The sequence below is a fragment of the Meriones unguiculatus genome, chromosome 5, assembly GCF_030254825.1.
Source record: "Meriones unguiculatus strain TT.TT164.6M chromosome 5, Bangor_MerUng_6.1, whole genome shotgun sequence".
In the NCBI taxonomy this organism is placed as follows: domain Eukaryota; kingdom Metazoa; phylum Chordata; class Mammalia; order Rodentia; family Muridae; genus Meriones; species Meriones unguiculatus.
The window spans coordinates 105,027,805-105,054,349 of NC_083353.1; the positions used below are offsets into that span (position 1 = coordinate 105,027,805).

The window sequence follows — 26,545 nt, forward strand, 5'->3', positions numbered from 1 at the left end:
TTAGCAGCTGCTACAGTTTAAACCTTAAATGGCGCCCAAAGGCCTGTGTGTTTAACTGTGTCCACTTATCAGCTGTGGCAATGTCAGGACATGGTGGAGCCCTTAGTAGGCGGGGCCTAGCAGAAGGACGTTAGGTCACTGGGGGCGTGTCTTTGAAAATGATGTTGGAGCTCTAGATTCCTTCTCCTTCCTCTGCATCCTGCTTCATCTTCCCTCTTCTATCTCCTTCTCTCCCCTGACACCTTTTCCCCTTCTCCTCCCCCCTGACAACGATGACAATATAAATGGATCTCTCCTACCTCATATTTCTACCGTGATGTCTCTAGAGACCCAAGTTAACCAGATGAGGCCACTGCAGGCCAAACCTTCTGAACCCATGAGTCAAAACAAACTTTCCCACCTCTTCAATGTCTGTCATGGGTATTATATTGCTGAAGTGGGAAGGTGACTCGTATATCGGCTAACTGCGCTATGAAGCAAGATGAAGCAGAGCTGAATAAGAGGAAGAAGGTTGCCATTTCCTAAAGGCTGATGTGCCAAGATGTAGCACTGATGTGTGGACATTGGCTTTGTTATCTCCCAGAGTTAGCAGAGAGGTGGGCACTGTCATGGCAAGAGCCTGAGGCTCAAAGGACACATCTGATGAGCTGTGTTACTGTACTCACTACACAAAAAGAATCGAAACTCAGAAAGACAGTGACCAGCAGAAGTCCCATCGGATGCACAGAAGAGGCCAGAGGCTGCATTTGCGTCTTATGGTATTAGTGTGATGAGTGTTGTGTGCCATGTGAGGCTGGCTCATATAGCCTGGGTGAAGATGGCCATCATTAAGGAGACCGTAAGAAAGGGCAGGACAGAAACAAAGGCCTCTGGCAGGGAAGCATAGGGAACATTGATGTATGTAGTCATCAGTGTGCAGGCTTTGGAGTCAGGTGGATCTGACCCAGAATCCCCTACTTTCCTGGCCATGCAAGGGTGTTTCCCTCAAGACATGGTCATAGTTTGCTTATAAGTGGTCTCCAGCCTTCCTAATGCTGCAACTCTTTAATGTAGTTCCTCATGTTGTGATGACCCCCGACAGTAAAAATTATTCTTGTTACAGCATCTGGCAGTGATGGCTCTGCATGCATCTGGATGCTTTGGGTCATTGCGCCTTTGCCCTCAGCTTTCCCCTTACACCAGCCTTCCAGTCCTACATCCCGGTCAGTTCCACACCTGGTAGTGAGGTGATCTATGTATTTTCAAGCTGCTCTGACCTCCTCACAGCTGAGATGGGGCTGATGGAGCCTCTTTCTGGTCTTGATCCCCTGCTACATTGTTGCCTACCCACAACAGGCCTGGGTGAGAGGCCATCCCAGCCTTTCTCATGACTGAGTGATGATGACCTCTGATTTGCCATCATCATTGTGGGAACTGACCCCTCTTCGCCAACCAGGAAGATGTAAGCTTGGGGAATCATGCGCACACTTTGTGTATGGTGATGCACCCTAAGTGTGGGTCCCCATCAGCACTGCTCTTGATGCTTCTTGCGGAGAAGCTTGAAGCTTTAATTTTGCAGCTTAGCCCTAACTATTTGTTGATATTTCTGGTCGACTCCAGAAGCAGCAGGTGGTCATTCTCAATGGCCCACTTCTGGGGTCCTTAGGTTACCCTCACCATCTCTGTGTGTCTGTGGAAGGGACGTACCAGAGTTTTCTTAGCCAATTAACAACAAAAGACCCAGAGTGAGAACAGCAGCACCTACTCAAGGTCAGAGAGGCAGCTGGTGGCTGGATATTTAGATTCATTGTTGGACTAAGGTTCCTTCCCTCTCACACGATGGGCCACACTCAGGGGCCCAGTCCTCTGTTCTCACTCCTTGCTATCTGAGGGTACTGCTCACAGTTTCATAACCTAAGAGATCTTGTCTTCCTTTCAGCCCATGCAAAGGCAAGATGGAAGGGTAGAATCTAGCCTACCCTTTCATGGGCATGATCTAGGAGCATCATTTGTGTCTCATTGGTCAGCAGTCACCAAATGATAGCCTCGCTGTGAGGGAGGTTGGAATTGGGCAGCATGGATTCTGTTAAAAAATGAGGAGCCTTGGACTGGGGAGAGTTTTCAGTCAATAAAGAGTTTGGGTTTCAGCATCCACATAACCATCTTGGTGTGGCGATGTATGCTGCAACCCCTGCATCAATCAGGAAGGCTTCTAGAGAAAGGGTGCCTGAGGCTTACTGAGCAGCTGGTCTGGCCAACTCACTGGTCTCCACAGTGAGCAATGCTATCTTATAAAAAGAAAGTGGAGTGTGATTGAGGAAGACACCTGTTCGCCATGCCCCAACATGCACAACACTCTAAAGAGGAGTTTGGTTACTGCAGAAGAGGGAATAGCTATGAGGGGTCCCTCATGGTGTTACAGTGAGCTCCAAGTTCCGCTCACTACGCTCAGCTGGGCCCTGCTCTGATGCTGCCTCAGCGCGATCCTCTCCTCCCCCTTAACCCAGTTTAGGGATGCCAGTGTGAAATGCGCATCCTGAAGTGGCCCAGTGTGTGATGGCAGCCACGTAGGCTCTGCTGTTATTAAGACACCACTAGTCAGTTGTTGCTTAACAATGATCTCTTCAGCTGCTCGAGGAAATAGAACCGTCTTGTTAAAATACCATTGCCTCTTTAGGGAGATACCCTTATTGTCTTGTGAAAACATGACACTACGTATTTCAGATTTGGTTACTTAAAAGTATTTTTTTCCTAACATATACAAATCTTATTAAACTATTCTCAGAAAACATCTCTAAAAGTATTAAAGAAAACTATGTTTATGGCAATTCCACTCTTCAGATTTTCATCTTCTTCTCAAAGCCCAACAAGTCCTTGTTGGAGGGTAAGCCTGACTATTTGGTGGTGGTTATGGTATTCTTCCCTGGGAATTCTGGGAGGGGGAGTAACAGGGATCTGTTAACACTCAAGAATGTTTGTCTAATGGCCGGATCTTTAGTGCTCTGCTTTCTAGCTTAGAGGGCAGGTAGATGTGCTGGAATGACCAGCTGGAAAAGAAAATGGGCAGGGGGATTGGATGGGCTTGCCCTGACCAGGGGTAGTGGGTTATGATGAGTTTCTGTCAAAATCCAGTCAAGCCAGAGGCTTTAGGTTAAGGACAGGCATGGAAAGCATGTAGAAACAGCAGCATGGAGAGGACAAACTTCTGAGTGCTTCCAACTGTGCCCCAGGACAAGACATCTTGAAAGTTTTAGTCTGCAAAGTACAGAGAGAAACCCGTATAAGTGGTGTTGAGGCAGGTTAGAGACAACAGTGAGCCATCTGTGGCACCCAGGTGCTGAGCTAATTGAGGTATGGTCCAGGGCTCGGAGCAGTTACACAACACACATCAGCGTCAGGACCCTGGAGAGCGTCACAGAGACTCATCTTTGACAAAGAGCTAGTCTCTTAGAAACTGAGACCTGGGAAGGACCTCACATAGCATCTGTCTGGTTTGTTTGTTTGTTTGTTTGTTTTGTTTTCCTACAAGTTTGGAAGGGAGTCAACTGATGGTGAGCCTCAGAGTGAACTGTATGAATTGTAAATAAAGAGCATTGTCATATTGTGGGATGGTTGCTTCCTTGACCATCCAGACAAGTCCAGACAAGAGCTGGTTTAAGGTTAGTGCCTCTCAAACCTGCTTCTCTTTCTTTAGACACAGACAAAGTACCCCCAATACAGACAGCCTTGGAGCCAGAATTTGCTCTCATCTTATTTTACCACATTTAATTCTGCAGTTACTGTCCCATTGGGTTCAGAGATGTCTTGCTGTCTATGGCAGCCGTTCACAGTTTCCTTGTCATGTCTGGTAACATAAAAGCCATACTGACTTTTAGAAGATTCAGGAAAATAACAAAGATTAGCTCACATACGTGAGTTCAGTTGTGGAATGTAGCATAGGAGTAACTGAAGCCTGAATTCTGTCTGTCCCTTCTTCGCTGTGTCATACCTTCTCACCCAGTGCAGAACGGAGTCTGCCTGAGCATCCCAGCCTTCTGGATCTGCTGACCCTGTGGACCTACGCCTCTGTCCCCACATCACTCCACTTTCCAAATGCCGTTTGAACAGCACTCCACTTTATAACTTGCCCCATTGTCCTGAAAAACTTAGGGAGGAGAGGCCCTTCTGCAAACTCTGTGGCATTCCCGGTGACCAGACAGTTCCTCTGCTATGAAATAAATAGCTGTGTCCTGGAAGTAGGGGGAAAAGCACCCCAGGATTCCAGTATTGGGATGCAAATGAGCAATTAGAGTCAATTAAGACAGGATACAGTGTAATTACCACAATTATGCGACCTTTCTGTGCAGAAGGAGGTGACCTGATGCAAGGGGATTAAACAATAGTAAAACCCTTCATTAACCTAGGGGGTGTGCTTGGAGCAGGGAGGCCTCACAGCCTGGGCCTAAGGAGGCTGACAAATGGGACCCTCCTACCCCCACACCCACCTCCCTGGGTCTGAGCCACTGCTGGCAACAGCAAGGAACAGCCTGGCTGGGTGCTACCTTGTCAAAGAGCTTATTGTGCCTGTCACAGACACCGTATCATCTAGCACAGGCCCAAAGTGCTGTGAACACTTCCTCCCCCTTCCAAATATGTCTTAAGTCCCCAGATGTCTTCTAAGGGACCCTGATCCTTGTCAGAGCACCTTGATCATGAGATCTCTCACTCTCAGTGTCTGACCCAGGCTGGGTTAGGGAGTGGGGTGGGTGATCTGTTGTTGCAAAGGAATTTCTTCTGATGACTTCCCTGTAAACACAGCTCCTAAAATCTAATATTCACCAAACCGTAGTTCATGTGGCTCTATTGTTTCACATGGACCTGGTGTAAAACCGTATTCTAACCTAAATTCGTGTTTCTGCTCTTTCACTCATTAAATAGTGACTGTGCCCATCTCATGCCCTCTTTACTTTGGGACCTGTGAGTGCAGTGTGAAAAATCAACCATGAAAAATCCGTTCTTGTACTTTAGAAGTCATGAGATTGTAAGGCAAGGGCAAGCATAGTATTTGGTGCTGGCAACAGCTGGGATGGCTCATACTGACTTTTAGAAGATTCAGGAAAATAACAAAGGCTCAAGTGATGGGTGACAGGCATTGATAGGCGTCTTTTTAACCACACTTTGCTGGCAGCTCTGTTTATGGGGTAAGAGGTCCCTGAGGAAGTAAGCAAGGGGTACTTCAAGTCAACCACTGTGAGCCTTTGCTTCTAGAGCTGTGGGCTGGGACAAGGACATCCTGGTGGAGGGCAGAACACGTGACCCGGAGGAAGCTCAGCCAGCTGTGTGGGGACTCAGACACACAGAGAGTGAACACTGTGGGTGGCCGTGAGCTGGCGATGGAGTCTGTGGACAAAGGAAGGCTGGGAAAAGGCAAGGGGACTTGGAGGAGCCTGGCATGCTCCCTAGAAGTGAGGAACTGGCGGTGGGGATGGGTGGAGACCTGCCAGGTCACATAGCAAGAAGCGGGATTAGATGCTAGCACTCACCAAGGCTCTACCCTTTCACTGCACCCCACCTTAAGCATGGTCTGCTGGCTGAGACTCACAGGACAGAGATGAGCCAGATCTTTGTTTCTGAACCTGGGCAGCAAGTGTGGACAGCGCAGGACTGTCACAGTGACCCAGAAGAAAGAGAGTAGGGGACCCTTGCTGTGAGCTCAGAATACAGTGAGTGAGCCAAATAGCAGGAATTGACTGAAATGGCGTGTGGGGACAGCTGAGGAAAGAGGCCAGCCTTCCCATCACCCTAGTGACCACTTGGAAGCTTCTGGATGTTCAGAAGGCATATTCTGTGCCTATATTCTGCATCATTGGCCTCTGCCGCTCCCACTCACCCAGGGATGCCCAGCTCTGAATCACTTTTACAGATCCATCTCTTGTCTCAGCAGCCTTCTTTTCCTGTTTGACCCTGCTGTGCAGTATTGGAGCCCCAGGGGCTTGCACACATATGTCCACAAGTCTTTTCTTAAGGACTAGACCTTGGTCTTCCACGGTTCTGCAGGAAACTGGAAATATGAGATATGTGAAATACGGAGTAGATCAAAGGTGACAGATAGATTGCTTTACAGTACGCATGGAGGGCTCTGAGGCCAAGGGCAGGCTCAGCTGCAAAGAATGCTGGGATTGATTATCAGCGCATGATGAGAGCACAAGAGAGGAGGGTTCCATCAGATGTCATTTGTGGGCAGTCTCTTGACAGCCAGATCTATAGGGCAACAATCAACAGCTGCTCTCAGATGGGGAAAAAAAGATCAAAGATGATACAACCTGGAGTGTTTGTGCAGTAGAAACGCAAGGGATTTGGGGAGATAGTACGTTGTCAACGCTGATGCCACTCACCCCTTGTGGGTATTATGTAATGATGCCTCAAACCACCCTTTACATCCCTATTGATGCTCTTACAATTCAGCCGAGGGGTGAATCTTGGGCACCACATGCCAGCCAGTGGTTTCATTCTGGTAGTTAACTTGCCTACTCTATGGCCTATGGGCAACTCATTTGCCCATTGTCTTTCCTTTATGGTTTTATTAAAAGTGTAAACATGAAGGTATACACACCAGCCGGGGGACATGGCTGTCCTGATGTAATACAGAAGCAGGACACCTGCTGGGAGTTCAGTCTGTGGCATTGCCTCAGAACCATCATCTGGTTAATGATGAGGTTCATTCTGCCATCACACTGCCTGGGCACGGTGAGGGCATACTTGGTCAGGTCTCAAGTGGATCCCTGAAAGACTCCCCAGTGACCCTCCCCCATCCACTCAGTAGAGATAACAGGAAAACTGGCAAATCTAGCCTCATCAAAGTGGGCTTGCAGGCTGAGGATAAATTCCTATGAATGTAAGTCATCCTTACGTTCTCATCTTTCAACTGTGCGAGCAAGGGCTCAAGACAGCTAAGCTGGGGAAAGAAATATGGGGGGGGGAAGGACACAGCAGCTCCTGGCCATTGCATCTGATAGGCATGTGTGTGTTTCTAAATGAATGCAACTAGCCTGTTATCCTCCGCCTGACTTGTAGATTTGAGCTGACTGAATAGTCCCCCAAAGAATCAAGTGTGTACAAATGTACACAAGTAGGCACATGTACATGAATGCAGATGCCCTCAGAGAACAGAGCTGTCAGGTGCCTAGGGGCTGGGGTCATCTGATGTACACCCTGGGAACCAGATGTGGGTCATCTGGGAGGGCAGCAAATGAAAGTGCTCTTAACCATTGAGCCATCACTCCGGCCCTAATGAATATTACGTAGAGATTGTGCAATGGTGAATGTCTATCATAGACAATGTCTATAAAACTAAGTGGAAGAGGAGATCTTTAAGGCAGTCAGCCACCTCCTATAACTGACCTTTTTCTTATTAGTATTTGACTGCCCACCCAATTGTGCAACTGACTTGCATACTCTTTCTTTGGACTACAGTATGTGGCATTGTATATGACAGTAAGAGAATGCATTGGTTACGTGACATGCCAGGGACCCCTATGGTTCATTTGGAAGCTGCAATGTGGACATTGGTGGCTGGGGGCTGAGTGAGCTGCAGGCAGCGCTATCATTGAAGACCAGAGCTAGCACCTGTATAAAATGATTCAACCTTTCATGTGTGGCCATAAGATGCTGTCACCACCCCCTGCTGATCCTCACGTCCTCTTGTTTGAGGACTATGTTTAAACCTGTGTTTTGTGTTAACCAAATCATGGGGCTTCTCTCACATGAGGAATTAATAGAGTATTTTCATGAATGTTGTCATGATGCCATGAGTGGTGGGATGTTCAAATAGGTGATCTGGGGAGCAAGCGGAACTTGCTATGAATCCACACCTGGCCATGATTCATTAGCTGGATGATTTTTGACAGGGGTCTAGGCTCTCTGTACATATAATATATAAAAGAGGATAACTCTTCTACCCAGAGCACTCACATAGTGTACCAACGTGTGGGAAGAGCAAAGCCAGCACCACTGTCACGTCCGTGTGTGTGTGTGTGTGTGTGTGTGTATACATGTGTCTGCCCGTAAAGTGCATGTCTGTGTAGGTATGAGTGTGTGCACATGTATATATGCATGAGTGCAGGGACATGCATGTGTATGTATATATATTGCATTGCGCATGTGTGTGCACTTGTGCATACATGCATTGCATGCATTTGTGTATGTATGTACCCTGCATGCCTGGATGCAGCAGAAATTTCATTTTCCTCTTCTCGCCCACTCCCCATCCCCAGTTTCCATGTCCTAAGCTTCTACTCCTTTAGGATCCAATGTCTGGGTCACCTCTTTGGAGAAGTCCACCCTCACTGCTCTTGTCACAGGCAACTGCCTATCTATGCTTACCGCTGACTGTTTTACCTGTCTCTGTGCCTGTTGCATCCAGTTGGAAGCTTCTTAGAGCAGAAAGGCCCATTGGATGAGTCGTCCTTACCCAGGCATTGCTCGGTACTAACTGTAGAGGAATGGCTTTAGTGTTGTGAGTGTGTGTGTAGGTAAGAAAGTGAACGAAGGAATGATATGAGGCCCAGCTTGAACAGGAGTGAGGCAGCCTGCTCAGAGCACACTCTGTCCTGTGGTATCCAAGTCCCAGCCATCAGCAGGCCTGTGCCCTGCACCTGTGTGCACGGAAGGCTGTGCAGAGCTAAGCTGAAATCTAAGAAGGTCCCTGGCCCTTGAATGGTGATAAGCTCCCTTCTAAAGCAGGAGCGGGGAGGTCCCAACAAGGGACAGTGCAAGTGATTGAAGAAGAGAAAATGACAAAGGAGAAAGGGCCAAACCTCCAAGCAGACCAGGCCCAGGGACTTCCAACCCAGTGCTAGATCTTTGCCCCCTGCCTCAGCTTTCTCTCCCTCCCTCTCCCTGTACCTCCCATCTTCTTTCCCATCCCCATGTCCCAGCCTATCTTCGGTTATGAAAAAAAAATTTGATTTTTATGGAGAATAGTTCTTTTCAAAAGTGTAGGTCTTCGACTGGTAATGAATTGTGAAACGGATTCAAAGAGTTCTGACGAGGTTTTTTAAAAAGATGAAATAGAGAACCAGCAAGAGAGCTCAGCTAGAAAAGGTGCTCGTGGCCAAGCCTGACAACCTTAGCTCGATCCTTGGGACCCACATGGTGGGAGGGGAGCTCCGACTCCTGAAAGTTTTCCTCCGACCTCCATAATGTGCCATGTCATGCACGCAGCCCCTGCACAGTAAACAAATACAGTTTAAAGGGAGCAGAGTCACCCCCATTGTCAATCTCCTCTGAGGAGTAGGCAGAGTGAAGCAAACCGGTACATGTGTGTACATGCACACGCATGCACGCATTTGTGTGTGTGTGTACCATGAATGCCTGGCATACACCAGAAATTTCATCTCCTCCCCACAAGGAGACGGGGCTCCTCTCCCCTTGGCTTCTGGTGAGGCCCACCACTGTCTCTTGTTCCTCTTCTAATTCCATTTGTTACAGTAAGAATCTTAACATGAAATGTCCCCTCTCAATAATGTTCAAATTCAGGACACACTGTTGCTGACCGTGTACAACTGTAGAAGAGGCATCTCCTGCTCATGTTTCTCTTGATTGATAGGAATGTCACACCCAACATGACAAAGACTACAAGGGAGGCATCATCATCCCACTCTTGGTGCCTAGGACTCTAGTTTAGGTACTTCCTGTCAGTGCAGTCAATGGGAGCCACATCTGTGAATTCAAAGAAACTCAGAAATATTGAATAGATGTTTGCATCAGAGCTGAATGAGTAGACTTTTTCCCTTGTCATTGTTCCCTAGATAATGCAAGGTGCTGATTGCATGGTGCTTCCGTTGTATTGGATGCTGTCAGCCATCAAGAGATGCCTTGCTATACACAGAGGAGCTCTCTGCAAATGCTCTGTCATTTGATGGGAGAGGCGTTGAGCATCCATAGATACTGGCAGCTATGGAAACAAGACCCCGAGGATGCTCAGAGTCAACCGTCTTTCTGAGACTGGGCTGCATAGATGGATGCAGAGAGCATGGTCCATGCATCTAACCAAATTCGGAGCAGCCTTCGTAAAGGACGGTCTGTAGCATGTAAAAGCAAGGAGAGGGAGCTGTGCTGAGTGAAAGTCCATCACTACCACCCCTGCCTAACTCTTGTCTCTCTGCTTCCGAATAGGTCGTGTATGTCACTGCAACCTTCCCCTACATCATGCTGCTGATCCTCCTGATCCGAGGGGTCACATTGCCAGGAGCCTCTGAAGGCGTCAAGTTCTACCTATACCCTGACCTCTCCCGGCTCTCTGATCCACAGGTGAGCGCTGTAGCCCAAAGCACAGTGTCACCCACCAGCCCCTGAGGCTAATGTTCTCAGCCCCACCTGAGCAGGTGGAAGCCTGTAGCCTCCTCAGGATAGCAATATTAATGCATCCATTAAGTACGTAAGAAAGCAAGTGTGTTAAGATACAGCTGGAGAACCTTTAATGGTAATTATGTGGCCTGCTGACATGGACACTTCTTGGTGAGTGCCTCCACCATATGACCCCTCGCAGGCCTGGAGGCTGCAAGCCGAGTCACCCTTATCTGGAAAGCTTGGAGTCAAACATTTCAGATTTGGGATTTTTCTGAATTTTTGAATCGTCACATATATGTGATGAGTGTCTTGAAGATGGTGCCCAATTGTAAGCATGAAATTTATTTGTTTTTATGTATTTCTTTTTTTAAGGTCTCTTAAATTTATTTTATACATATGACCTACTCTGTGACTCCAAAATCATTTTAATTCATCTACCAATGATTGGCTATGACAGGATTTCTGTACCTATTATTCTAGTTAGAAAGATAAAAGGCAGATTTTAGACTATATTTGTTTTATATATATTTCTTATATGTCTATTTTTAGTTGTTTTATATGTGAAACAATAATCTCTTGCTGTGAGCTTTTCTACTTGTGATATGCTGAGATTTTGAAAGTGTCAAATTTTGGCTTTTGGGATCAGGGATATTTTGGGTTTGGGGATCACACGATGAACCATCATTATGGTTTTAAGCAGCATTCACCATGGGTATTGTATTTTTTATTTATTTGTTTTTTATTTTAATTAATTAGTTTTAATGTTGTGTGTGTGTGTTGAACACACAGGCCGCATGTGTGGGGGAGGGCACAGGTGTCCAGATCTCCTGGAGCTAGAATTACTGGTGGTTTGGGGCTGCCTGATGCGGGCGCTGGGAACTGAATTCCAGTCCTCTGGAAGATCAGCATATGCTCTTAACCACTAAGCCATCTGTCCCTCCAGCCCTCCACAGAGATATTTTTGCTGGTCATACCATCATCATATCTACACTTTCCTTGATGAGAGGTCCATGGTTTGTTGATAGAACTCATGATCACAAATGGAGGACATGCTAAATTCCAGTCAGGAACTGGTTAAAATTACAAACTTATTTTTTTTCCCTGCCTGATGCCATAGACCTGCCATGGGTTTGTCTTGGTGAGAAGGTGAGTCCTTCTGGGATTTGCTTTCTTTGTAGAATAGTTCACACCCAAACCCACCCCTGACCCCACCTCTGAAGAAATTGGCTCACCTTTAGTCAGGCTTGGATTATTCTAGTCATGAGTAACAAGCATCTATGCCTGAGCCCCTCTGAGTGGGCTCATGGCAAAGTGCCTGGGAGTGTTTTAAACAGAGACCCTTCTTAAGCCAAGCCCTCAACCTCTACCTCATGCCAGAGCCCTCAGGGAGCTTCCAAGACAATAGCCCAGACCTCTCTGGGGGAATTACAGGTCCACAGTAATTCCAGTATATGGAGATTGGAGTTGGCTGTGGCTATCAGGAAGTGCCCACTTTATATAGAAACAAACACAAGGGAAGCATACAGAATTAGTGTCTCACTTCCGGTCAGAACTTGGTGCTTCTGAGAGATTTTAAGCCTGAGGCTTTTGGCTTCCTTTCTTTGGGCAGTGTGGATAGAAAGATTTGCAGAGCATGGGTTGTTTAGTGCAACTCAGAAGTGTCTGTGGCCATGAGTGATGAGGCCAGTGGAGTGGGGCACGTGCTAATATTTGCCAGTTTGTTATGCCTGCAAGTGCTACTGGCCACCAAATCACAGGAAGGATCCCCAGGAAGAAAGGAACTGGCTCCTGACTGCTGGCCTGGTCAATTCCAACTCTGATGGAAGGGGCTCTGTGATGGGTACAAACATCCCATCACAGGTCCATCCTCTGTTGTTAGGTCTACAGGTCCAGTGTCAATACAAGCCAGGTTCACCCCCACCTCCTCTGATCATCCTCTTTGTCCTCTTCGGGACATCCTTCATGATCTCTAGACCTTGGAAATCATCAAGGCGCCTGGAGCTTGTTAAAGATGCAGGCTCTAGAGGGGCAGTCACACACACACATACAAGCACAGACATACATGGTCACACACACACATACAAGCACAGCACTTCCATGGTCATGTCTGATAGTATTAGCACTACCATGCACTAGTAACATTCAAGAAGTGAATCTATGCTCCCTTACTCAACTCCTTTGTGTCTAAGAAATAAACAGCAAATCCAGTCAAGAACCCAGGATGGGAGGGACCTAGATATTGTGCTTTGCTTCCTGAGTGTTCTTCCAGAATAGAGAGAATTGCTGTGGTTTGGATATGACTTGAGTGTGTCCCTAGGATAAGGCAGGGAGGAGGCATAGCCTCTTTGGAGGTTGGGCCTTTGGGAGATAAGGTCATCAGAGTGAAAGTCCCCGTGGATGAGTGATGGTGGCTTTGAAACAAGGAGAGATGGGCACACACATATCACACATACATATGTTGTGGAAAATGTATTAATTTGGCAGGTTTTTCTAACCCAGCTATCTCCTGAAGAATTGAGACAGAGGCCTATTGATTTAGTCAACAAGCTAGAAGCATAATAACTGGGCAGGTATGATTTACACTCATTTTCTAAGCTAGTCTAGCTACTTCCCAGCCACATACCCCAAGTTATTTGCCAAAATTGGTTGTGTCTGGGCTGCATTTGTTCCATCAGGCCACTTCCTTTCTCTCCATCTTCTTTCTTCTTCCTCCCTTCCCTCTCTCCTGATGGTTCCCCACCTGAGCCCCCAAGCCTGGCAACCAAAGCCCCATCTACCTCTCTTCTGCCCAGTTACAGGCTGTCCAGCCTTTTTAAAGTAACCAATCGGGGATGATTGGGGAGCAAAGTTTACACAACACTGTTTGGTGGTACGCGAGAATACACTCGTCTGGGCTGCACCCAGATCGTGGGTCCCAAAATTTAGCATTTGTATACATATCACCAGACCATCCCCCAACATACGCACACTCCCATCCATGCATGCACACACGTGCCCACACTCCTTGTCTCCTATGGGCTGTCCCAAGACTGCCAGTGAGAGGCCATGGTACAATGTGGTCCCTCTACCTTAAACTTCACAAACACAGACACACAGAGACATACAGATACAGAAAGGGAGAAAAACACTTATAGATGAATGTGCATATACACAGATGAACATGCCCACGAGCACACACATGACCACACAGATATACAAGTGCACACACATGCATACAGAGGAAACAAATGCACCTGTACATATATGCACACATATGCACATATATGTATACACAGAGGCACATGCATGTGCACACACATCTGTACACAGCTAGACATTATACACAAATGCACACAGATGGACACACACTCTCAGAACACAAATGAACCCGCACATAAACAGTCAGAAAACACAGATGAACCAGAGACCTAACAATCCATCCAGCTCCTCCCTGAGCATCTCAGGTTTCCACTGTCTTCCAGGGTTTCCTTCTCAGCCTCGGTTTCTCTATCAATGGCATGGAAAGATTGAATTCAGCTGGTGATTTTCCAGGTAGATTCCACAAGTACAGCTTGGCAAACCCTGATCTCTGGCTCAGCACCAGCCCTTAGGCCTGTTTTACATCATTACTGGAAGGGCCTGCAGCACTGCATTGGTGTGGCAAAGGGAAAGCGGAATGATCGATAGACTGTGTGCACCTCTGGATTGGGGCTCTCACAGCCATCCACACACTCACGGACTCACAGAAGAACCACTGTGCTCAGAGACTGTTATACCCACAGATACAGTTTGTTCCTGTCGTATGAAATTGCTACTTTATTGGATGCATCCTAGAGGCTGAGTCCCAGACTCCAGCCGCACCTGTACTAGGCCCATCTCAGCAACATGAGCCTCAGAGCTCATACACTTACCTTTTAGCCCTTTGCTGACCTCTGCCCCAGAGCACCCTGGGAATACCCAGTGCATCCCCTTGTGTCTTTTCTGTTGTCCACATCTGCCGACCCTGGCTTAGTGCAGGCTGCTGCTGTCTCCACACAAAAACAGGATTGCCCCTCAGTGGTTTTCAGAAATGACACCTGACTCCTCCAAGTCACTCCCTGGCCTACAGCAGAAACATCTGTTTGAAAATGTGAATCTGATTGGCAGCTCTTTGCTTCAATCCTTTTTGGGGCACTCATGGTCACTTGAATGATTCCAAATGACAGGGCCCCAGAGGATTCTGGGAGCTGCATCCGTGCTGTTCTTTCCATCTCTGCCCTGATCTCCAGCTCTGAGTTTATCCTGTGTAAGAGCCTCCTATCTGTATCTTTTCTGTTGCTACAGAAAACTTCCTTTTGCCCTTAGCTCCTCCTCACCCTAACCTTGGCTCACCCTGTAGGACTCAGCTGAAGTATGTCTTCCAAAGGAAAGTCCTTGTTCCCTGCCACTGAGAGCCACCCCTGTGTCTCATGCCATTTCCAGAGCATCCATGTTGACCATGGAATATTTATATAGTTATGTGTGTGTGTGCGAGAAGTGTGATTTTTTTTTATCTGTACAATGTCTATTTCTTTCACCAGCTATTTACTGACCCTGTGGTTGGACAAAGGGATTGTAAAATAAATTGAAAAAGCAGAATCCAGAGTCCTAGAGATGGTGGCAGGTGCTGGGCAGACAGTGCGGTGAAGAAACAAATATGCTGGGTGAAGGTAGGGTGGGTGGCTGCTGGGTTCAGCAAGAAGACAGCTTAAGAGCCAGATCCCCATCATCCTTGCCCACACTCCTCCCCAGAACCAGACTGGCCCATGCTAGGTACACAGTAGGTGCTCAGCAAATGCTTGCTCTCTGGATGTAAGAACCAGAACTCTTTTGATGTTTAGGAAGTTGCTGAGAGTTTAGTGGCTGCTGAGAGTTCTTCTGGAAGAGGCTGCAGGCCTGAGCTCATCAGTGTCCCTCTGTCCCTCAGAACTCCAGGTCCCAGGAGTCCCTGGAGTCCTCAGGCTGGTGGAGAGGATAGTCAGGCCACTTCCCCACCCAGGTCAACCTCTGAGAAGAAGAAAATGGTCTAGGGTTAAGTTAGATGTTCATGTCCCACCATAGGGTCCCCCATCTGCAGCAGAGAGAGATCTTCCAGGCAGTCTGGTCTGGAAGGGGTCTCAGCCAGGCTGCTCACCTTCTCTCTTTCATTTCCAGTGCCAAAGCCTGTGGGCAACTGCATCCTGCCATCACTACCCTCACCTGCCTTCTCAGACCTTCCCCCCTCCCATCTGGAGCTCCATAGTGGGTTCCTCTGCTCCGTCTATGCATATTGCACAGAGGGGTTTGGGGTGAGGGTTGTACTATTTTATACTCCCTCTTTGGAACTTCAAGACCCTTTCAGTTTCATCATCAGTAAAATGGGGGTAATTCCTTCCTTGTGGGTAGAAAAAGATAGTTGTAAACTTTATTTTAAAAGTCTAATGGTGTGCATGTAGCTATTGTAGTCACCTGAAGGATCCCTGAATTTAAGACCCTGCCATGTCCTCTCCCACCCCCATATCGCTTGTCAGTCCTCAGGCTCCTCTTCCACCATTGCTGAATCTCAAAGGCTTCTGGGTTGGGTCTGCGCTTCTTCATTCTAGTGTAGCCTTAATGAGGCAGGGAATGTACCTGTTACATTCTCTGTTTGATTGATTGCTGGCCCCTGGCACAGCCTGTAGTGAGGTAAAATGATGCATGGATATTTCTTGGAAGACAGACAGCTGGTCCTAGGAGAGCTCACTGCCTGTGTCATGGCAGCCCATTCTTGTAGCACTTATGAGCGTACTCTTCAAGAAGCAGTGGCTTTGAATACTCAGTTGGTCCACTGCTGCTGTGCAGTTGTGTAGCTTCCACCCTGTGCCTTTCCCTCTCTGGGATCACGGTTCTCACTGCCCACTAGCGTAAGAATGTTGGTCTACCATTCAGGGTTGCCCCAAGGCACATATGCACACTCATGGCCAAGCCCTTGCATTTCTCACTTCTGCTGCCCAGTCCCAGGCCTGGCCCAGAGTTGGACCCTGGGTTATGTTGGTCTATGTCTGGCTCTCAGCAGGACAAGTCAGAGCCCCCACAGCTCAAGAGGGGGTAGCTTTGAACTAGGAACTGAGGCTTTGACTGTGGATCCAATAAATTAAGTTTCTCATGAAGGTCCTGAAGCGATGCTGCAGCTCACCCTACGGTTTACATTCCATGGTCAGAACTTTCTAAACATCTGTTTGTCTTCACCATCAGCCCCATGTCTTCTCTGAAGTGTGAAGAGCTCCAACTCCATTTTTACCCCCTCAGATTTTCACTTTCTGTCTTTTCAGTCTTTGGAGAGCCAAGGGGATCTTGCAAGAAATCACATTGTCCCTGCCCCAGATTTCTTTCACCCTCACTTGTCATTGTGTTTTGAGTGTGTGTTTTCAGGGCGAGAACAGAAAGGCTTGTCACAGATCCAACTCTCGGGTCTGTTTTCCCAGGCAGGGCACTGGTACACCACCTCCTTGTGCTGCCTCCTCTATGGAGGGAACAGAACCTGAGGATAAGATGTCCAAATGCTGGATCTCAGAACAGGCCCTTCCCTGCTTCCCCCCTTCCTCTCCCTAGGAGGGCAAATCAGACCACCAAAGAAAAGACCCTGGTTAAAACCTTCTGAACCCTGAAGAAGACTCCATGAAATTACTGCCACCTGGTGGCAACGTATTCTGGTTCCGTGCCAGCACCCAAAATTAAAAAAAAAAAAAAAATAGCCACTGGGCTGAAACACATTCAAGTCAAAATATCTCTGTCTCTACTGAATAAGAGAGAGCAATACATACAATAATAATAATGATGATGATGATGATGATGATGATGATGATGATGATGAAACAACACTGGTGTGGAGGCCACTCCTGGAGATTGGAGGTTTCTTTGAATACATTTGGTTCTGTATTGATTTCTCTAGTACCATGGGCTTGTTGCCTGTTTTTCAGGCCTAGCCATCCTGTCACATGTAGCTCTTGTCTTCAAGGAGACTGTTGTCTCTTGGGAAGTCATAACAATGCTGGGGACAGTGCTGGGGTTGGAACTGGCCTACAGGAATCTGACCTAAACTCATGTTCCCCTTTCTTGGCTCATGGAGTCAGAATTGCTAGGCTCCTCATCTCTGTGGACAGAGATGCTGTCAAAGAGTCGAAGCTCCAGATCTTCTCAGGAAGATGTTCTGTGGTCTCTTACCTATTTTCTCAGTGTTGGGGGTAGGAGAGCTGTGGTATGGCCATCAGTGTAGTGACACTGGAGGCCGAAGTGTGGCACATAGCACACACTTAGCTTGCCACCTAAAAAGTAACTACTGATGGTCATCTATTGGAGGCTTACACCCTATCAGTCACTGCAACTGTCTTGTCTCTCCAATTCACTCAGCCACCAAACTGTTACTGAAAATTCTTGTGCTCTGCATATATGGACCAGATGCTTTCCATAAGCAAAGTTCTCATGAGAGATGTGAGCTTAAAGCCTGCTTTTATAAACGAGGAAGCTGAGACAAAGTTTACACAGCTATCCCTGAGCTCAGTGGCTTGTGGCCCTGCTGAGCAAAGGGTGCAATGCCAAAGCTGTCATGTCTGAGCATCTGGCTTCTGTGGCTTCCCACTCCCAGCTGCCCTTCTTGACTCTGAAGTCACTGCATGCCTTCTTTGCTATGGCCCTGGATGCTTCACATCAAGTGGGTTTTGTCCCCACCCAGGCACCACTCCTGAGAGTCCCATCCTGTCCCAGGGTCCCTCATCTCTAAGCTAAGGCAAATGCCCATCATTCACTTCCCAGTGTTCAAACTGTCTGTCTATGTAGTCTGTCTATCTATGTATCTGTCTATGTATGTGTCTATCTATCTATCATCTATCTATCATCTATCATCTATCTATCATCAATCAATCGATCTATCTATCTATCTATCTATCTATCTACCTACCTATCTATCATCTATCTATCATGAATCTATCATCTATCTATCTATCTATCTATCTATCTATCTATCTATCTATCTATCTATCTATCTATCTATCTATCATCTCTTTCTTCCTCCCTCCCTTCCATTCTCTTTTGGCTTTGCTGCTCTGGTTTATCAGTGTCTCACATTCGAGGATATCCACTGGGCAGATCTAAGAACTGCCTAAACAGTGGAGGCAAGGCCATCACAACAGTGGGCCCCTGCTTCTTATTGCTTACTCACTGGCTCTGCTGCCTTCCCACAGCACTCTGAAGGAACTCTCTGCCTCCATGCTTTGAATGTATCCCTCAGTTTTCTAAATGTATTTAGGAACATTGAAGTCTACTAAATGCAAAGCCCTTGGTCTAGAGTAAAGCTTGTATTTTCTTGTCTGCTTGTGCTGCTTGTAGTTTTTGACTAGTGCGTGTTACAGATTTTGTGTAGACACTAGATTCTGTTATCCTCCTTGGAAGAGTGCTGGCTTTTGTCTTAATGTGCATTTTATTCCAACCATTGGCATATGTCCAGTGAGCTGGACATTGTATAGGCTAAACACATTGAGAGGGTTCACTCTCACACTTTCTCAGTTCAGCTATATGGAAGTCCTATGGAAGTCCTGACTCCAAAAGGCTGACTTCATAAGACTTGGTAAGAGGTGATGGGCTTCTGAGTTATGGTTCCCCTATGGGTCCCTTCAGGGTTGTTTTTAAACTTGAAGAAGGTGAGTATAGATATTCCTTGCTCTAGAGCAGCACTGTTTTGCTGGGAAGTTCTGACTTCCAGGAGACATTTGGCAGTATCTGCAAATATGCTCAATCACCACAGTTGGGCCTGGTCCTATCTCACATGGCCCTCATTCCCAGGTCACAATGAACCTAGCCCTAGCTGCAAAGGCCCCATCCTCCCAGGTTCTGTCTCAGTTATTATTTCTCTCTGTCATCTCATAGCTGGCCCTCTCACATGCTGCTGGTCATTCTGCTCCCTTGTCAGGTTCAACCTCAACCCATGACTTGAATAAAACCCTGTTGTTGTTGTTTTGATTCATGGAGCTTGTGGTTGCCTGACATAATCTCAAGTTTATCAATATGTTCATGGTTAGTATCGTGAGTTAGAATCTCAGCTCTGCATAAGCAAAGAATGTTTGTGTGCCATCTACTGTGGATTCCCTGGTACCTTCGACAGAGCCCAGGACATGAGAAGATCCTAATAACCATGAGATGGATGGGTAGATGGACAGATGGATAGATGGACAGACAGATGGATGAATAATGGATAAGTGGATGGATGGTATATGGTGGGTGTTAAGTGACTTTACGGAAGGTCAATAATTGAGAAGACAGATGAACAAGTGGTGGATGGGTGGAAAGATGATTGGTAGTTGAGTAGATGGATGGTTTGGACTGATGTAGAGGGGGCAATTAGATTGCTAGATGGGTGGTAGATGGTAGATGGTCACGCAGATGAATGGTAAATGGATGGGTAGATGGTTGAGAGGTTGGATAGGTGGATAGATGAGTGGCTAGATGAATAAGCAAATAAGCAAATAGGTAGGTGGTGGGTACATGGGTGGTTGGATGGATGGTGTTTGGGTGGACAGATGAATAGATGTGTGTAGATGGATAGTAGGAGGGTGAGCAGATGTGTGGGTGCGTGAGTGGATGCATGGTTAAATGGCTGGATGGATAGATAGATGGGCAGTGGGTGGGTGGATGGAAGGACAGATGTGAAGATGGATAACAGAAACAGATGAATGAATGCCTTATGGTAGTTTATCATAAGGAACACGAACTGTCAGAGGTGAGTAAAAAAATATTCTTTCTGCATTTCTGTCCTAGAAGCCTTGGGGGGGGCTTTTATTTACTGTCTGAAGGAAAAGGGAACAAAGAAAGGGGGGTTGGAAACAAGCACAGATCAAAAGGATGAACCTTTGAGTGCATACAGGAAGTAGCCAGAGTAACATGGTTACAGGCGAGAGTTGGTGATCAGCAACCATATGTAATGTGGCTTTTAAAAAAGAAAGGTCATGTTACCCTCTCCAGCCATGGCTGTCAAGTCAAAGAATCCAGACTTCCTTCGGTAGTCTGTGGGTGGTTGTGGAATGTTCCTGAGTGAGAGATTGATTGGCGTAAAGAGAACTGTAATTTCAGAAGGCTGCCTAGCTCAGGGCAGACTGAGCAAAACCAGGCAGAGTGCATTAGGGAGTTGGCTGCTCTTGAATCTGCTCTTTGCTTTCCTGTGTGGCTGTGGCTTAGAAGCTTGCCCCCTCTCACCTTCAGGGTGTCCCCTTGTGTGCTCTGAGAAGGCACAGACCCGCTTTTACTTGTTTTCTGTCCCCATGCGGATGTGGCCAGACTACATGAGACAGCTAGTGTGAGCTTTTTCAAGTGTCTAGAAAGGAGGGAGAACAGTGAGGAGGGAAAGAGGGACAAGTGGAGCCAATATCCAGTGAGTTATTGTGGCTTCCGCAAAGCAAGCATCTATGTGCTGAGGATGGCTGGGCTTGTAGTGCTGTATGGCCCTAAGAAAAGAATACCAGCTATGACATTATAGGTGGCTATAGCTGAAGCTCAGAAGGCTTTACAGAAAGGAGGTAGTAGGTTTGCTTCCAGGAAATACCCAAACTCCCTCATGGCATGTGGCTCAGTGCTGTAGGTAACAAGCTGACCTGTACCAAGAGAAGCAATTTGTGTAACTACCCCAGACTGGCCCTTTGTGCTTATTTGCCCATAACATATTTATGGAGTATAGTTCCTGGCTTTCATAGGCCAAGCATCCATTCCTGCTAGTCACTGGCTAGCCATTGTGAAAGCGGGTTGAGGAGCAGGTGGTTAGATATGGTTTATGCTTTCTGGGACTGAGGTTTTTAATTGGGAGGGTCTTTCATGAATATGTTTTACTTTGGCGGGGGGTTAAGCTTACAGAAATAGAAAGCAGAAAACCCAAAGGACTTTGTTTCACTAATACTTCAGGTTTTCTGTCATTGTAAGGGTGGTCCATTGCCCCGAATTACAGAGCCAGTACTGCTGTCTTATAATCACTGAAGCCTATAGTTTTCATTTTCATTGTTAACTTTTGTTTATTTATGTGTGGTACACCCACGCAGCACACTTGTGGAAGTCAGAGCACTACCCGAAGGAGTCAGTTCTCTCTTTTCACCATGTGGCTCCTGGGATCAAACTCAGGTCATTGTGCTTAGCAGCAGATTCCTGTACCCTCTGTGCTGGACAGTCTGCAGACATTCTGTGGGTTTGGACAGCTGGATAACCACATGTACCCACCATTAGTGTATCATACAAAGTAAGATCACTGCTAAAGTTCCTGCATTCTACCTGTTCACACCCACCCTCCTGACATTTTTCCCTGTCTCCATAGTTTTGTCTTTTTCAGAATGATCTGTAGTGGAAATAGTATAGATGCAGGTTTTTCTACTGGCTTCTTTTGCTCACACCTTACTACATCTTACTACCATACACTTCTTTCAAGCCAGTGATGCTGTCTCCAGGAGCTTGTCAGAAGTGCTGACACTCAGGCTCCGTCATGAGCCTGCACCATTAGAGACTGCATTTCAGCAGTGGCCTCAAGTGACTGGCACACAGATGGACATTTGAAGTGTTCTGGCCTAACAGAACATTCCAGGCAGGTGAGACCTGTCAGATAAATCAGTAAGGGGCTCATGTAGGCATAAGGTTATTGTGCAATTCAAATGCCTATTTCTGTACCCCCCCAATCTGGTTGTAATCCTTATTCTGAGACTCTCCTGTCTCGTTGTTGTGTAAAAACTGTTCCACACTTGTCCCCTGATATGCCAATAAAACAGCTTACAGCCAGTCACTGAGCAGCGGAGAGAATAAGGCTTGACTTCCTGCTAGGGGAGGCGGGGTTAGAACAGGAAGTAGGGGATTCAGTCCTGGGCAGAGGTCCAGGAGAGAGGAGAAACATTCAGCTGGAACAGGGAAAGCCATAAAGTACAATATCTCAGGGATTTACTCTGGAAGGAAGTCAGACTGCTTAGAGGATTAAGAATAGAGTTAAAACTGCTCAGGATTGTGCCATGAAGCTCGTTAAACAAATAATATAATAGAATCTTAATTATTTGGGTGATAGCCGGGTTAAGAGAGAAACTGGGAAACAAACACAATTTTATAGGAAAAAAATACTTTAACAGGCTCACATCTGAAAAGGCTGTGGTCCTTGGGACAGGTATCCAAGCAAGAATTTCTTGGAGCTTGGGCCTTCCTTCTGCCTTCCTGCCTATTTTAGGGTGGAAGGAGGTAGAGGAGCACCCCAAGTTTCATGGAGATGGAATGCAATGGGCCCATTCAGGAACTACACCCCAAGAGCTGTGCTATCCAGTAAAGTAGCCACAAATCATGTCTGTTTAGACTGACTGAAACTGAATCACATTTACAGTTCAGTGTCGCGGTTTCTCCACGCAAGTTTCAGATCATCAACAGTCATGTATGACCAGTGGTCACTATAGTGAGGAGTGTATTAGTCAGGGTTCTCTAGAGGAGAGGTTCTCAACCTTCCTAATGCTGAAACCCTTTAATATAGTTCCTCATGTTGTGGTGACCCCAAGCATGAAATTATTTTCATTACTACTTCATAACTGTAATTTTGCTATTGTAAATATCTGTGTTTTCTACTTCTCTTATGCAACCCTGTGAAAGGGTCATTTGAATCCCAAAGGGTTCTCAGTCCACAGGCTGGTCTAGAGCAACAGAACAAAGAAGACTGCTGGTCTAGAGCAAAGAAGGAATATGTGATAAAATGGGACTTAGTAGATTGGTTTACAGGATGAAGTCAGAGAAGTTCAACAATGGCTCTCTCACAACAGAGAGGCCACTGGCCTAATAGTTGCTCATTTCTTTATGTTGGATGTCTCAGCAGTCCCAGTCTGGTGCTGATGGCCCAGAGGAGCCCTGAGGAACTTCTGGACTCCAGTCTGTTGTCAACGAAGCAACCAGGGTAGATAGACTTGCCAGCAAGCAGGAAGGCATACAAGAAAATGCAAAGCTTCTTTCTATTTCCACCAGATAGTGTTGCTTATATTTAGGGTGGGTCTTCCTGTTTCAAATAATCTGATCAAGAATATTCCACATATGGATGCCCAATGGTTTAACTTTTAATTAATTCAGGATCCAGGCAATTTGATAACTATGATTAGCTATCACAAAGAGCATGGCTATGGTAGGATATTATTTTTGTAGAGATATCTGTTGGGCAGTAATGATGTTTAGGACCGAGGACCCCAAAACAGAAGCGTCTGTAGAAACTGAACTAAAGTTTTCCTGGGGCCATAAACAGGGAGATGTTGCCTTTTCTTCCTGAAGGCATGCCATCAACTCTTGTGATTGTCCTTCCTTTAGCTTCAGGGCCCCTGTAATCTCTAGCAGTGTTCTAAGGATGCCATTGAAGCATCAGAGCCAGAACTATGGCCACTGTTTATCTGGACAGGAAGAACCATGATGAAGGCTCACCTGTGAGTCCTGCAGGAGACTGTAATGGCACCAGTCTGAGAAGAAAGTCTTCCCCAAGCCCAAAGGAAAATGTGGAAGGTGTGGGTGTTGACTCAGCCAGCGTGGCTATCGCTGGCCTCATCCTGTTTGAACAAGACATGGTAGAACAGATGCCCACCTCTAAATACCACTACTCATAAGCTCAGTTATTGTTATTGACATTTAAATTCTGCCCCATTGCTTTTTAGTTGGATTTTATGCCATGATTTAGTGGTTTCTTTACTCCTTATAGGATTACATTTCTTTCTTGCTAAAGTACATCCTTTATTAGTTCTTTCCACAGGGTTTTAGAAGAACAAACTCTCTCAGCCTTTGTATCTAAAAGGTATTTATTTCATTCTTTCTCTTGAGTGATAATTTAGCTGGGTTCAGAATTACAAGATGGTGACTTCTCAGCTACATGTTAGACTTGGGTGTCTATATTGGTGAAAGCAGCATGTAATTATGTATACACCTGGTACTTCCAGGATGGATACTATGCTAGAGAATAATTTTGTAACTTTTTATTCACTACAGAAAATTTATTTTCTGCTTCCTACTTTTTCACAGTAATTTGCCATAATTTCTAGTCATGCCTAGAGCTCAAAATTTTTAAGTAATTATTTTTTATTCACTTTAAATCCTGGTTGTAGCCTCATCCCTTCTCTCTTCCCCTTACCATCTCCCCCCCCCCTCACCTATTCCTCAGAAATGGGGAACTCTCTTTCCCATCCTCCCCAGCTCATCAAGTTGCATGAGGACTGAGGGTATCCTCTTCTCCTGAGTCCTGGTAAGGCAGTCCTGCCAGGGGGAAGTGATAAAAAAGCTAGCAAGTGAGTCGTTGTCTGATGCGGTTCCCACTTCCCTTACTAGGGGGACCACATGAAGCCTAAGCTGTCTATTTACTACATCTCTGTAGGGGGCCTAGGTCCAGTCCATGCATGGTCCTTGGTTGGTGCTTCAGTCTCCACAGGTTCCTTTGGGCCCTTGTTAGTTGGCCTGTTGGTATTCTTGTAGAGCTCTTGTCACCTCCAGGTCCTTTTCTCTCTTCTCCTACTTTCCCACAAGACTCCCTATGCATCATCCAATGTTTGGCTGTGAGTCTCAGCATCTGTTTTGAGGCACTGCTGGGTAGAGTCTCTCACAGGACAACTCTGTCACGCTCCTGTCTGCAAGCTTAGCAGAGTATTTTTAATAGTGTTGGGGGTTGGCATACTCCCATAGGAGTATAGGTCTTTGGTTGGGCCAAGCATTGGTTGGACATTCCCTCAATCTCTGCTCCATCTGCTCTATCTTTTCCCCTGCATATCTTGTAGGCAAGGTAAATTTGGGGCTGAAGTTTTTGTGGTTTGGTTGGAGTTCCCCTTTCTCTACTAGGAGGCTAGTCTAGTTAGAAGGTGTCCTCTTTAGTCTCTATGGCCTGTTACTAGGAGTCTCTGCTTGAATGCTTCATATCCTCCCAGGAGCCTACCTGAACTTACATCTCCAGAGTGTCATGGAGATAACCCCACCCTCCATTTCTCTTTTCTCTATAGGCCTTCTGTCCTCTCTAGAGATCAAAATTTTTAACTCTATCCTTGGGAAGGTATTTAAATCCTGGCTTCTTGGGCTTCTGTTTGCTCAGATATCCTTCCCAATGTTCGTCTTTGACTTCTCTCATTTTTTCGGTCAATAGAGAGACATTTCCACTTTCTTCCAAGCCAGACTCTGAACCTAAAATGCCAATTATGTATCATGCTTGTAGGTTCTCTGGTTCTCCCATGACAGTATCCTTGATCATCAGTACTTGTCTCTTTTTATCTGCTGGTCTTAAATCTGTCATACTAATTCTTTGAGCAGCAAATGAGTATTCAGTGAAATGTCCTCTAGTCATTCTTAATTCAAATATGACCAAGAAAAAGTCATATTTCAGGTTGATGATTTCCTAAAGACCATATTTTGACTGTCAATTTTGTACAGAGTACAATTATATTTATTAAGGTGTGTGGTAATAAATCAATGCAATTAATTTTTTCCTGTGTTAACAAGTGTTGTATCTAGGACCAACTGCTTCATCGATGGGGATTGGCCGAGTCCCTGAGGGAGGATGTGGATTACCCAAGGCCACAGCTGGTGGAGAACTGGACTGGGACGTAGGACCCCAAATGAAATATCTGTCACATTTCCAGCTTTCTGAATCTGTCTCCTCACTTGTGAAATAATGACTATAGGCTGACATGGACTAGAGTCCTGACTCACTAGCTTTTTAATGTCATACCAGGGGTTTGGCCTCTCTGGACTTCCATCTTCACCAGTCCTGTCCTTTCCACGTCTGTTGGTAGTGGGGAGCGAGCATCTGATATACTGACATGGAGGAAAGTGCCCTGAGATTTGCAGAGGCCATAGGGAGGGAGGTAGAGGAAGCTCTCATTAGCTCCACAGTTCCAATGAGCACCTCATGGACACAGTGGCTTCTGATGATTTCTGACCCAGCACAGCTTTGTGAGAGAGTGAGGTCTCTTTTGCCCGTGAGCAGCAAGATGATGGGGCGTTGATAGGTCCTGGGTGACTGGGATTGTGACAGCTGATGTCCTTCTCTGTGCAGACTCATTGGTGTGTGAATCTCCTGTCCCATTTCTTTCACTTCTCATACGCAATCTGAGCACTGGAGCACCCACAGGGCAAGCACCGCCCTGCTTTTGCTCACAAAGAGCTCAAGCCTGGCTCCACTCCTTGATTAGAAACTTAGTGACATTTCACCAGGCACAGGCAAGGGGATACAGCTCCTCCTCCAACCCTACAGAGGCTTAGGTTATTGTCTTACACAGTA

At 46.4% G+C, this 26,545-nt stretch overlaps 1 protein-coding gene across 1 annotated transcript in view; it reads left to right on the plus strand.

The window, feature by feature from the left end:
- The window catches only part of Slc6a11 (solute carrier family 6 member 11), a 118,741-nt gene that overhangs the window by 48,816 nt on the left and 43,380 nt on the right, over positions 1-26,545 (plus strand). The window contains exon 6 of the mRNA XM_021637653.2: positions 10,135-10,269. Coding sequence (XP_021493328.1) covers positions 10,135-10,269 — 135 coding nt within the window. The remainder of the gene's footprint in view (positions 1-10,134; positions 10,270-26,545) is intronic.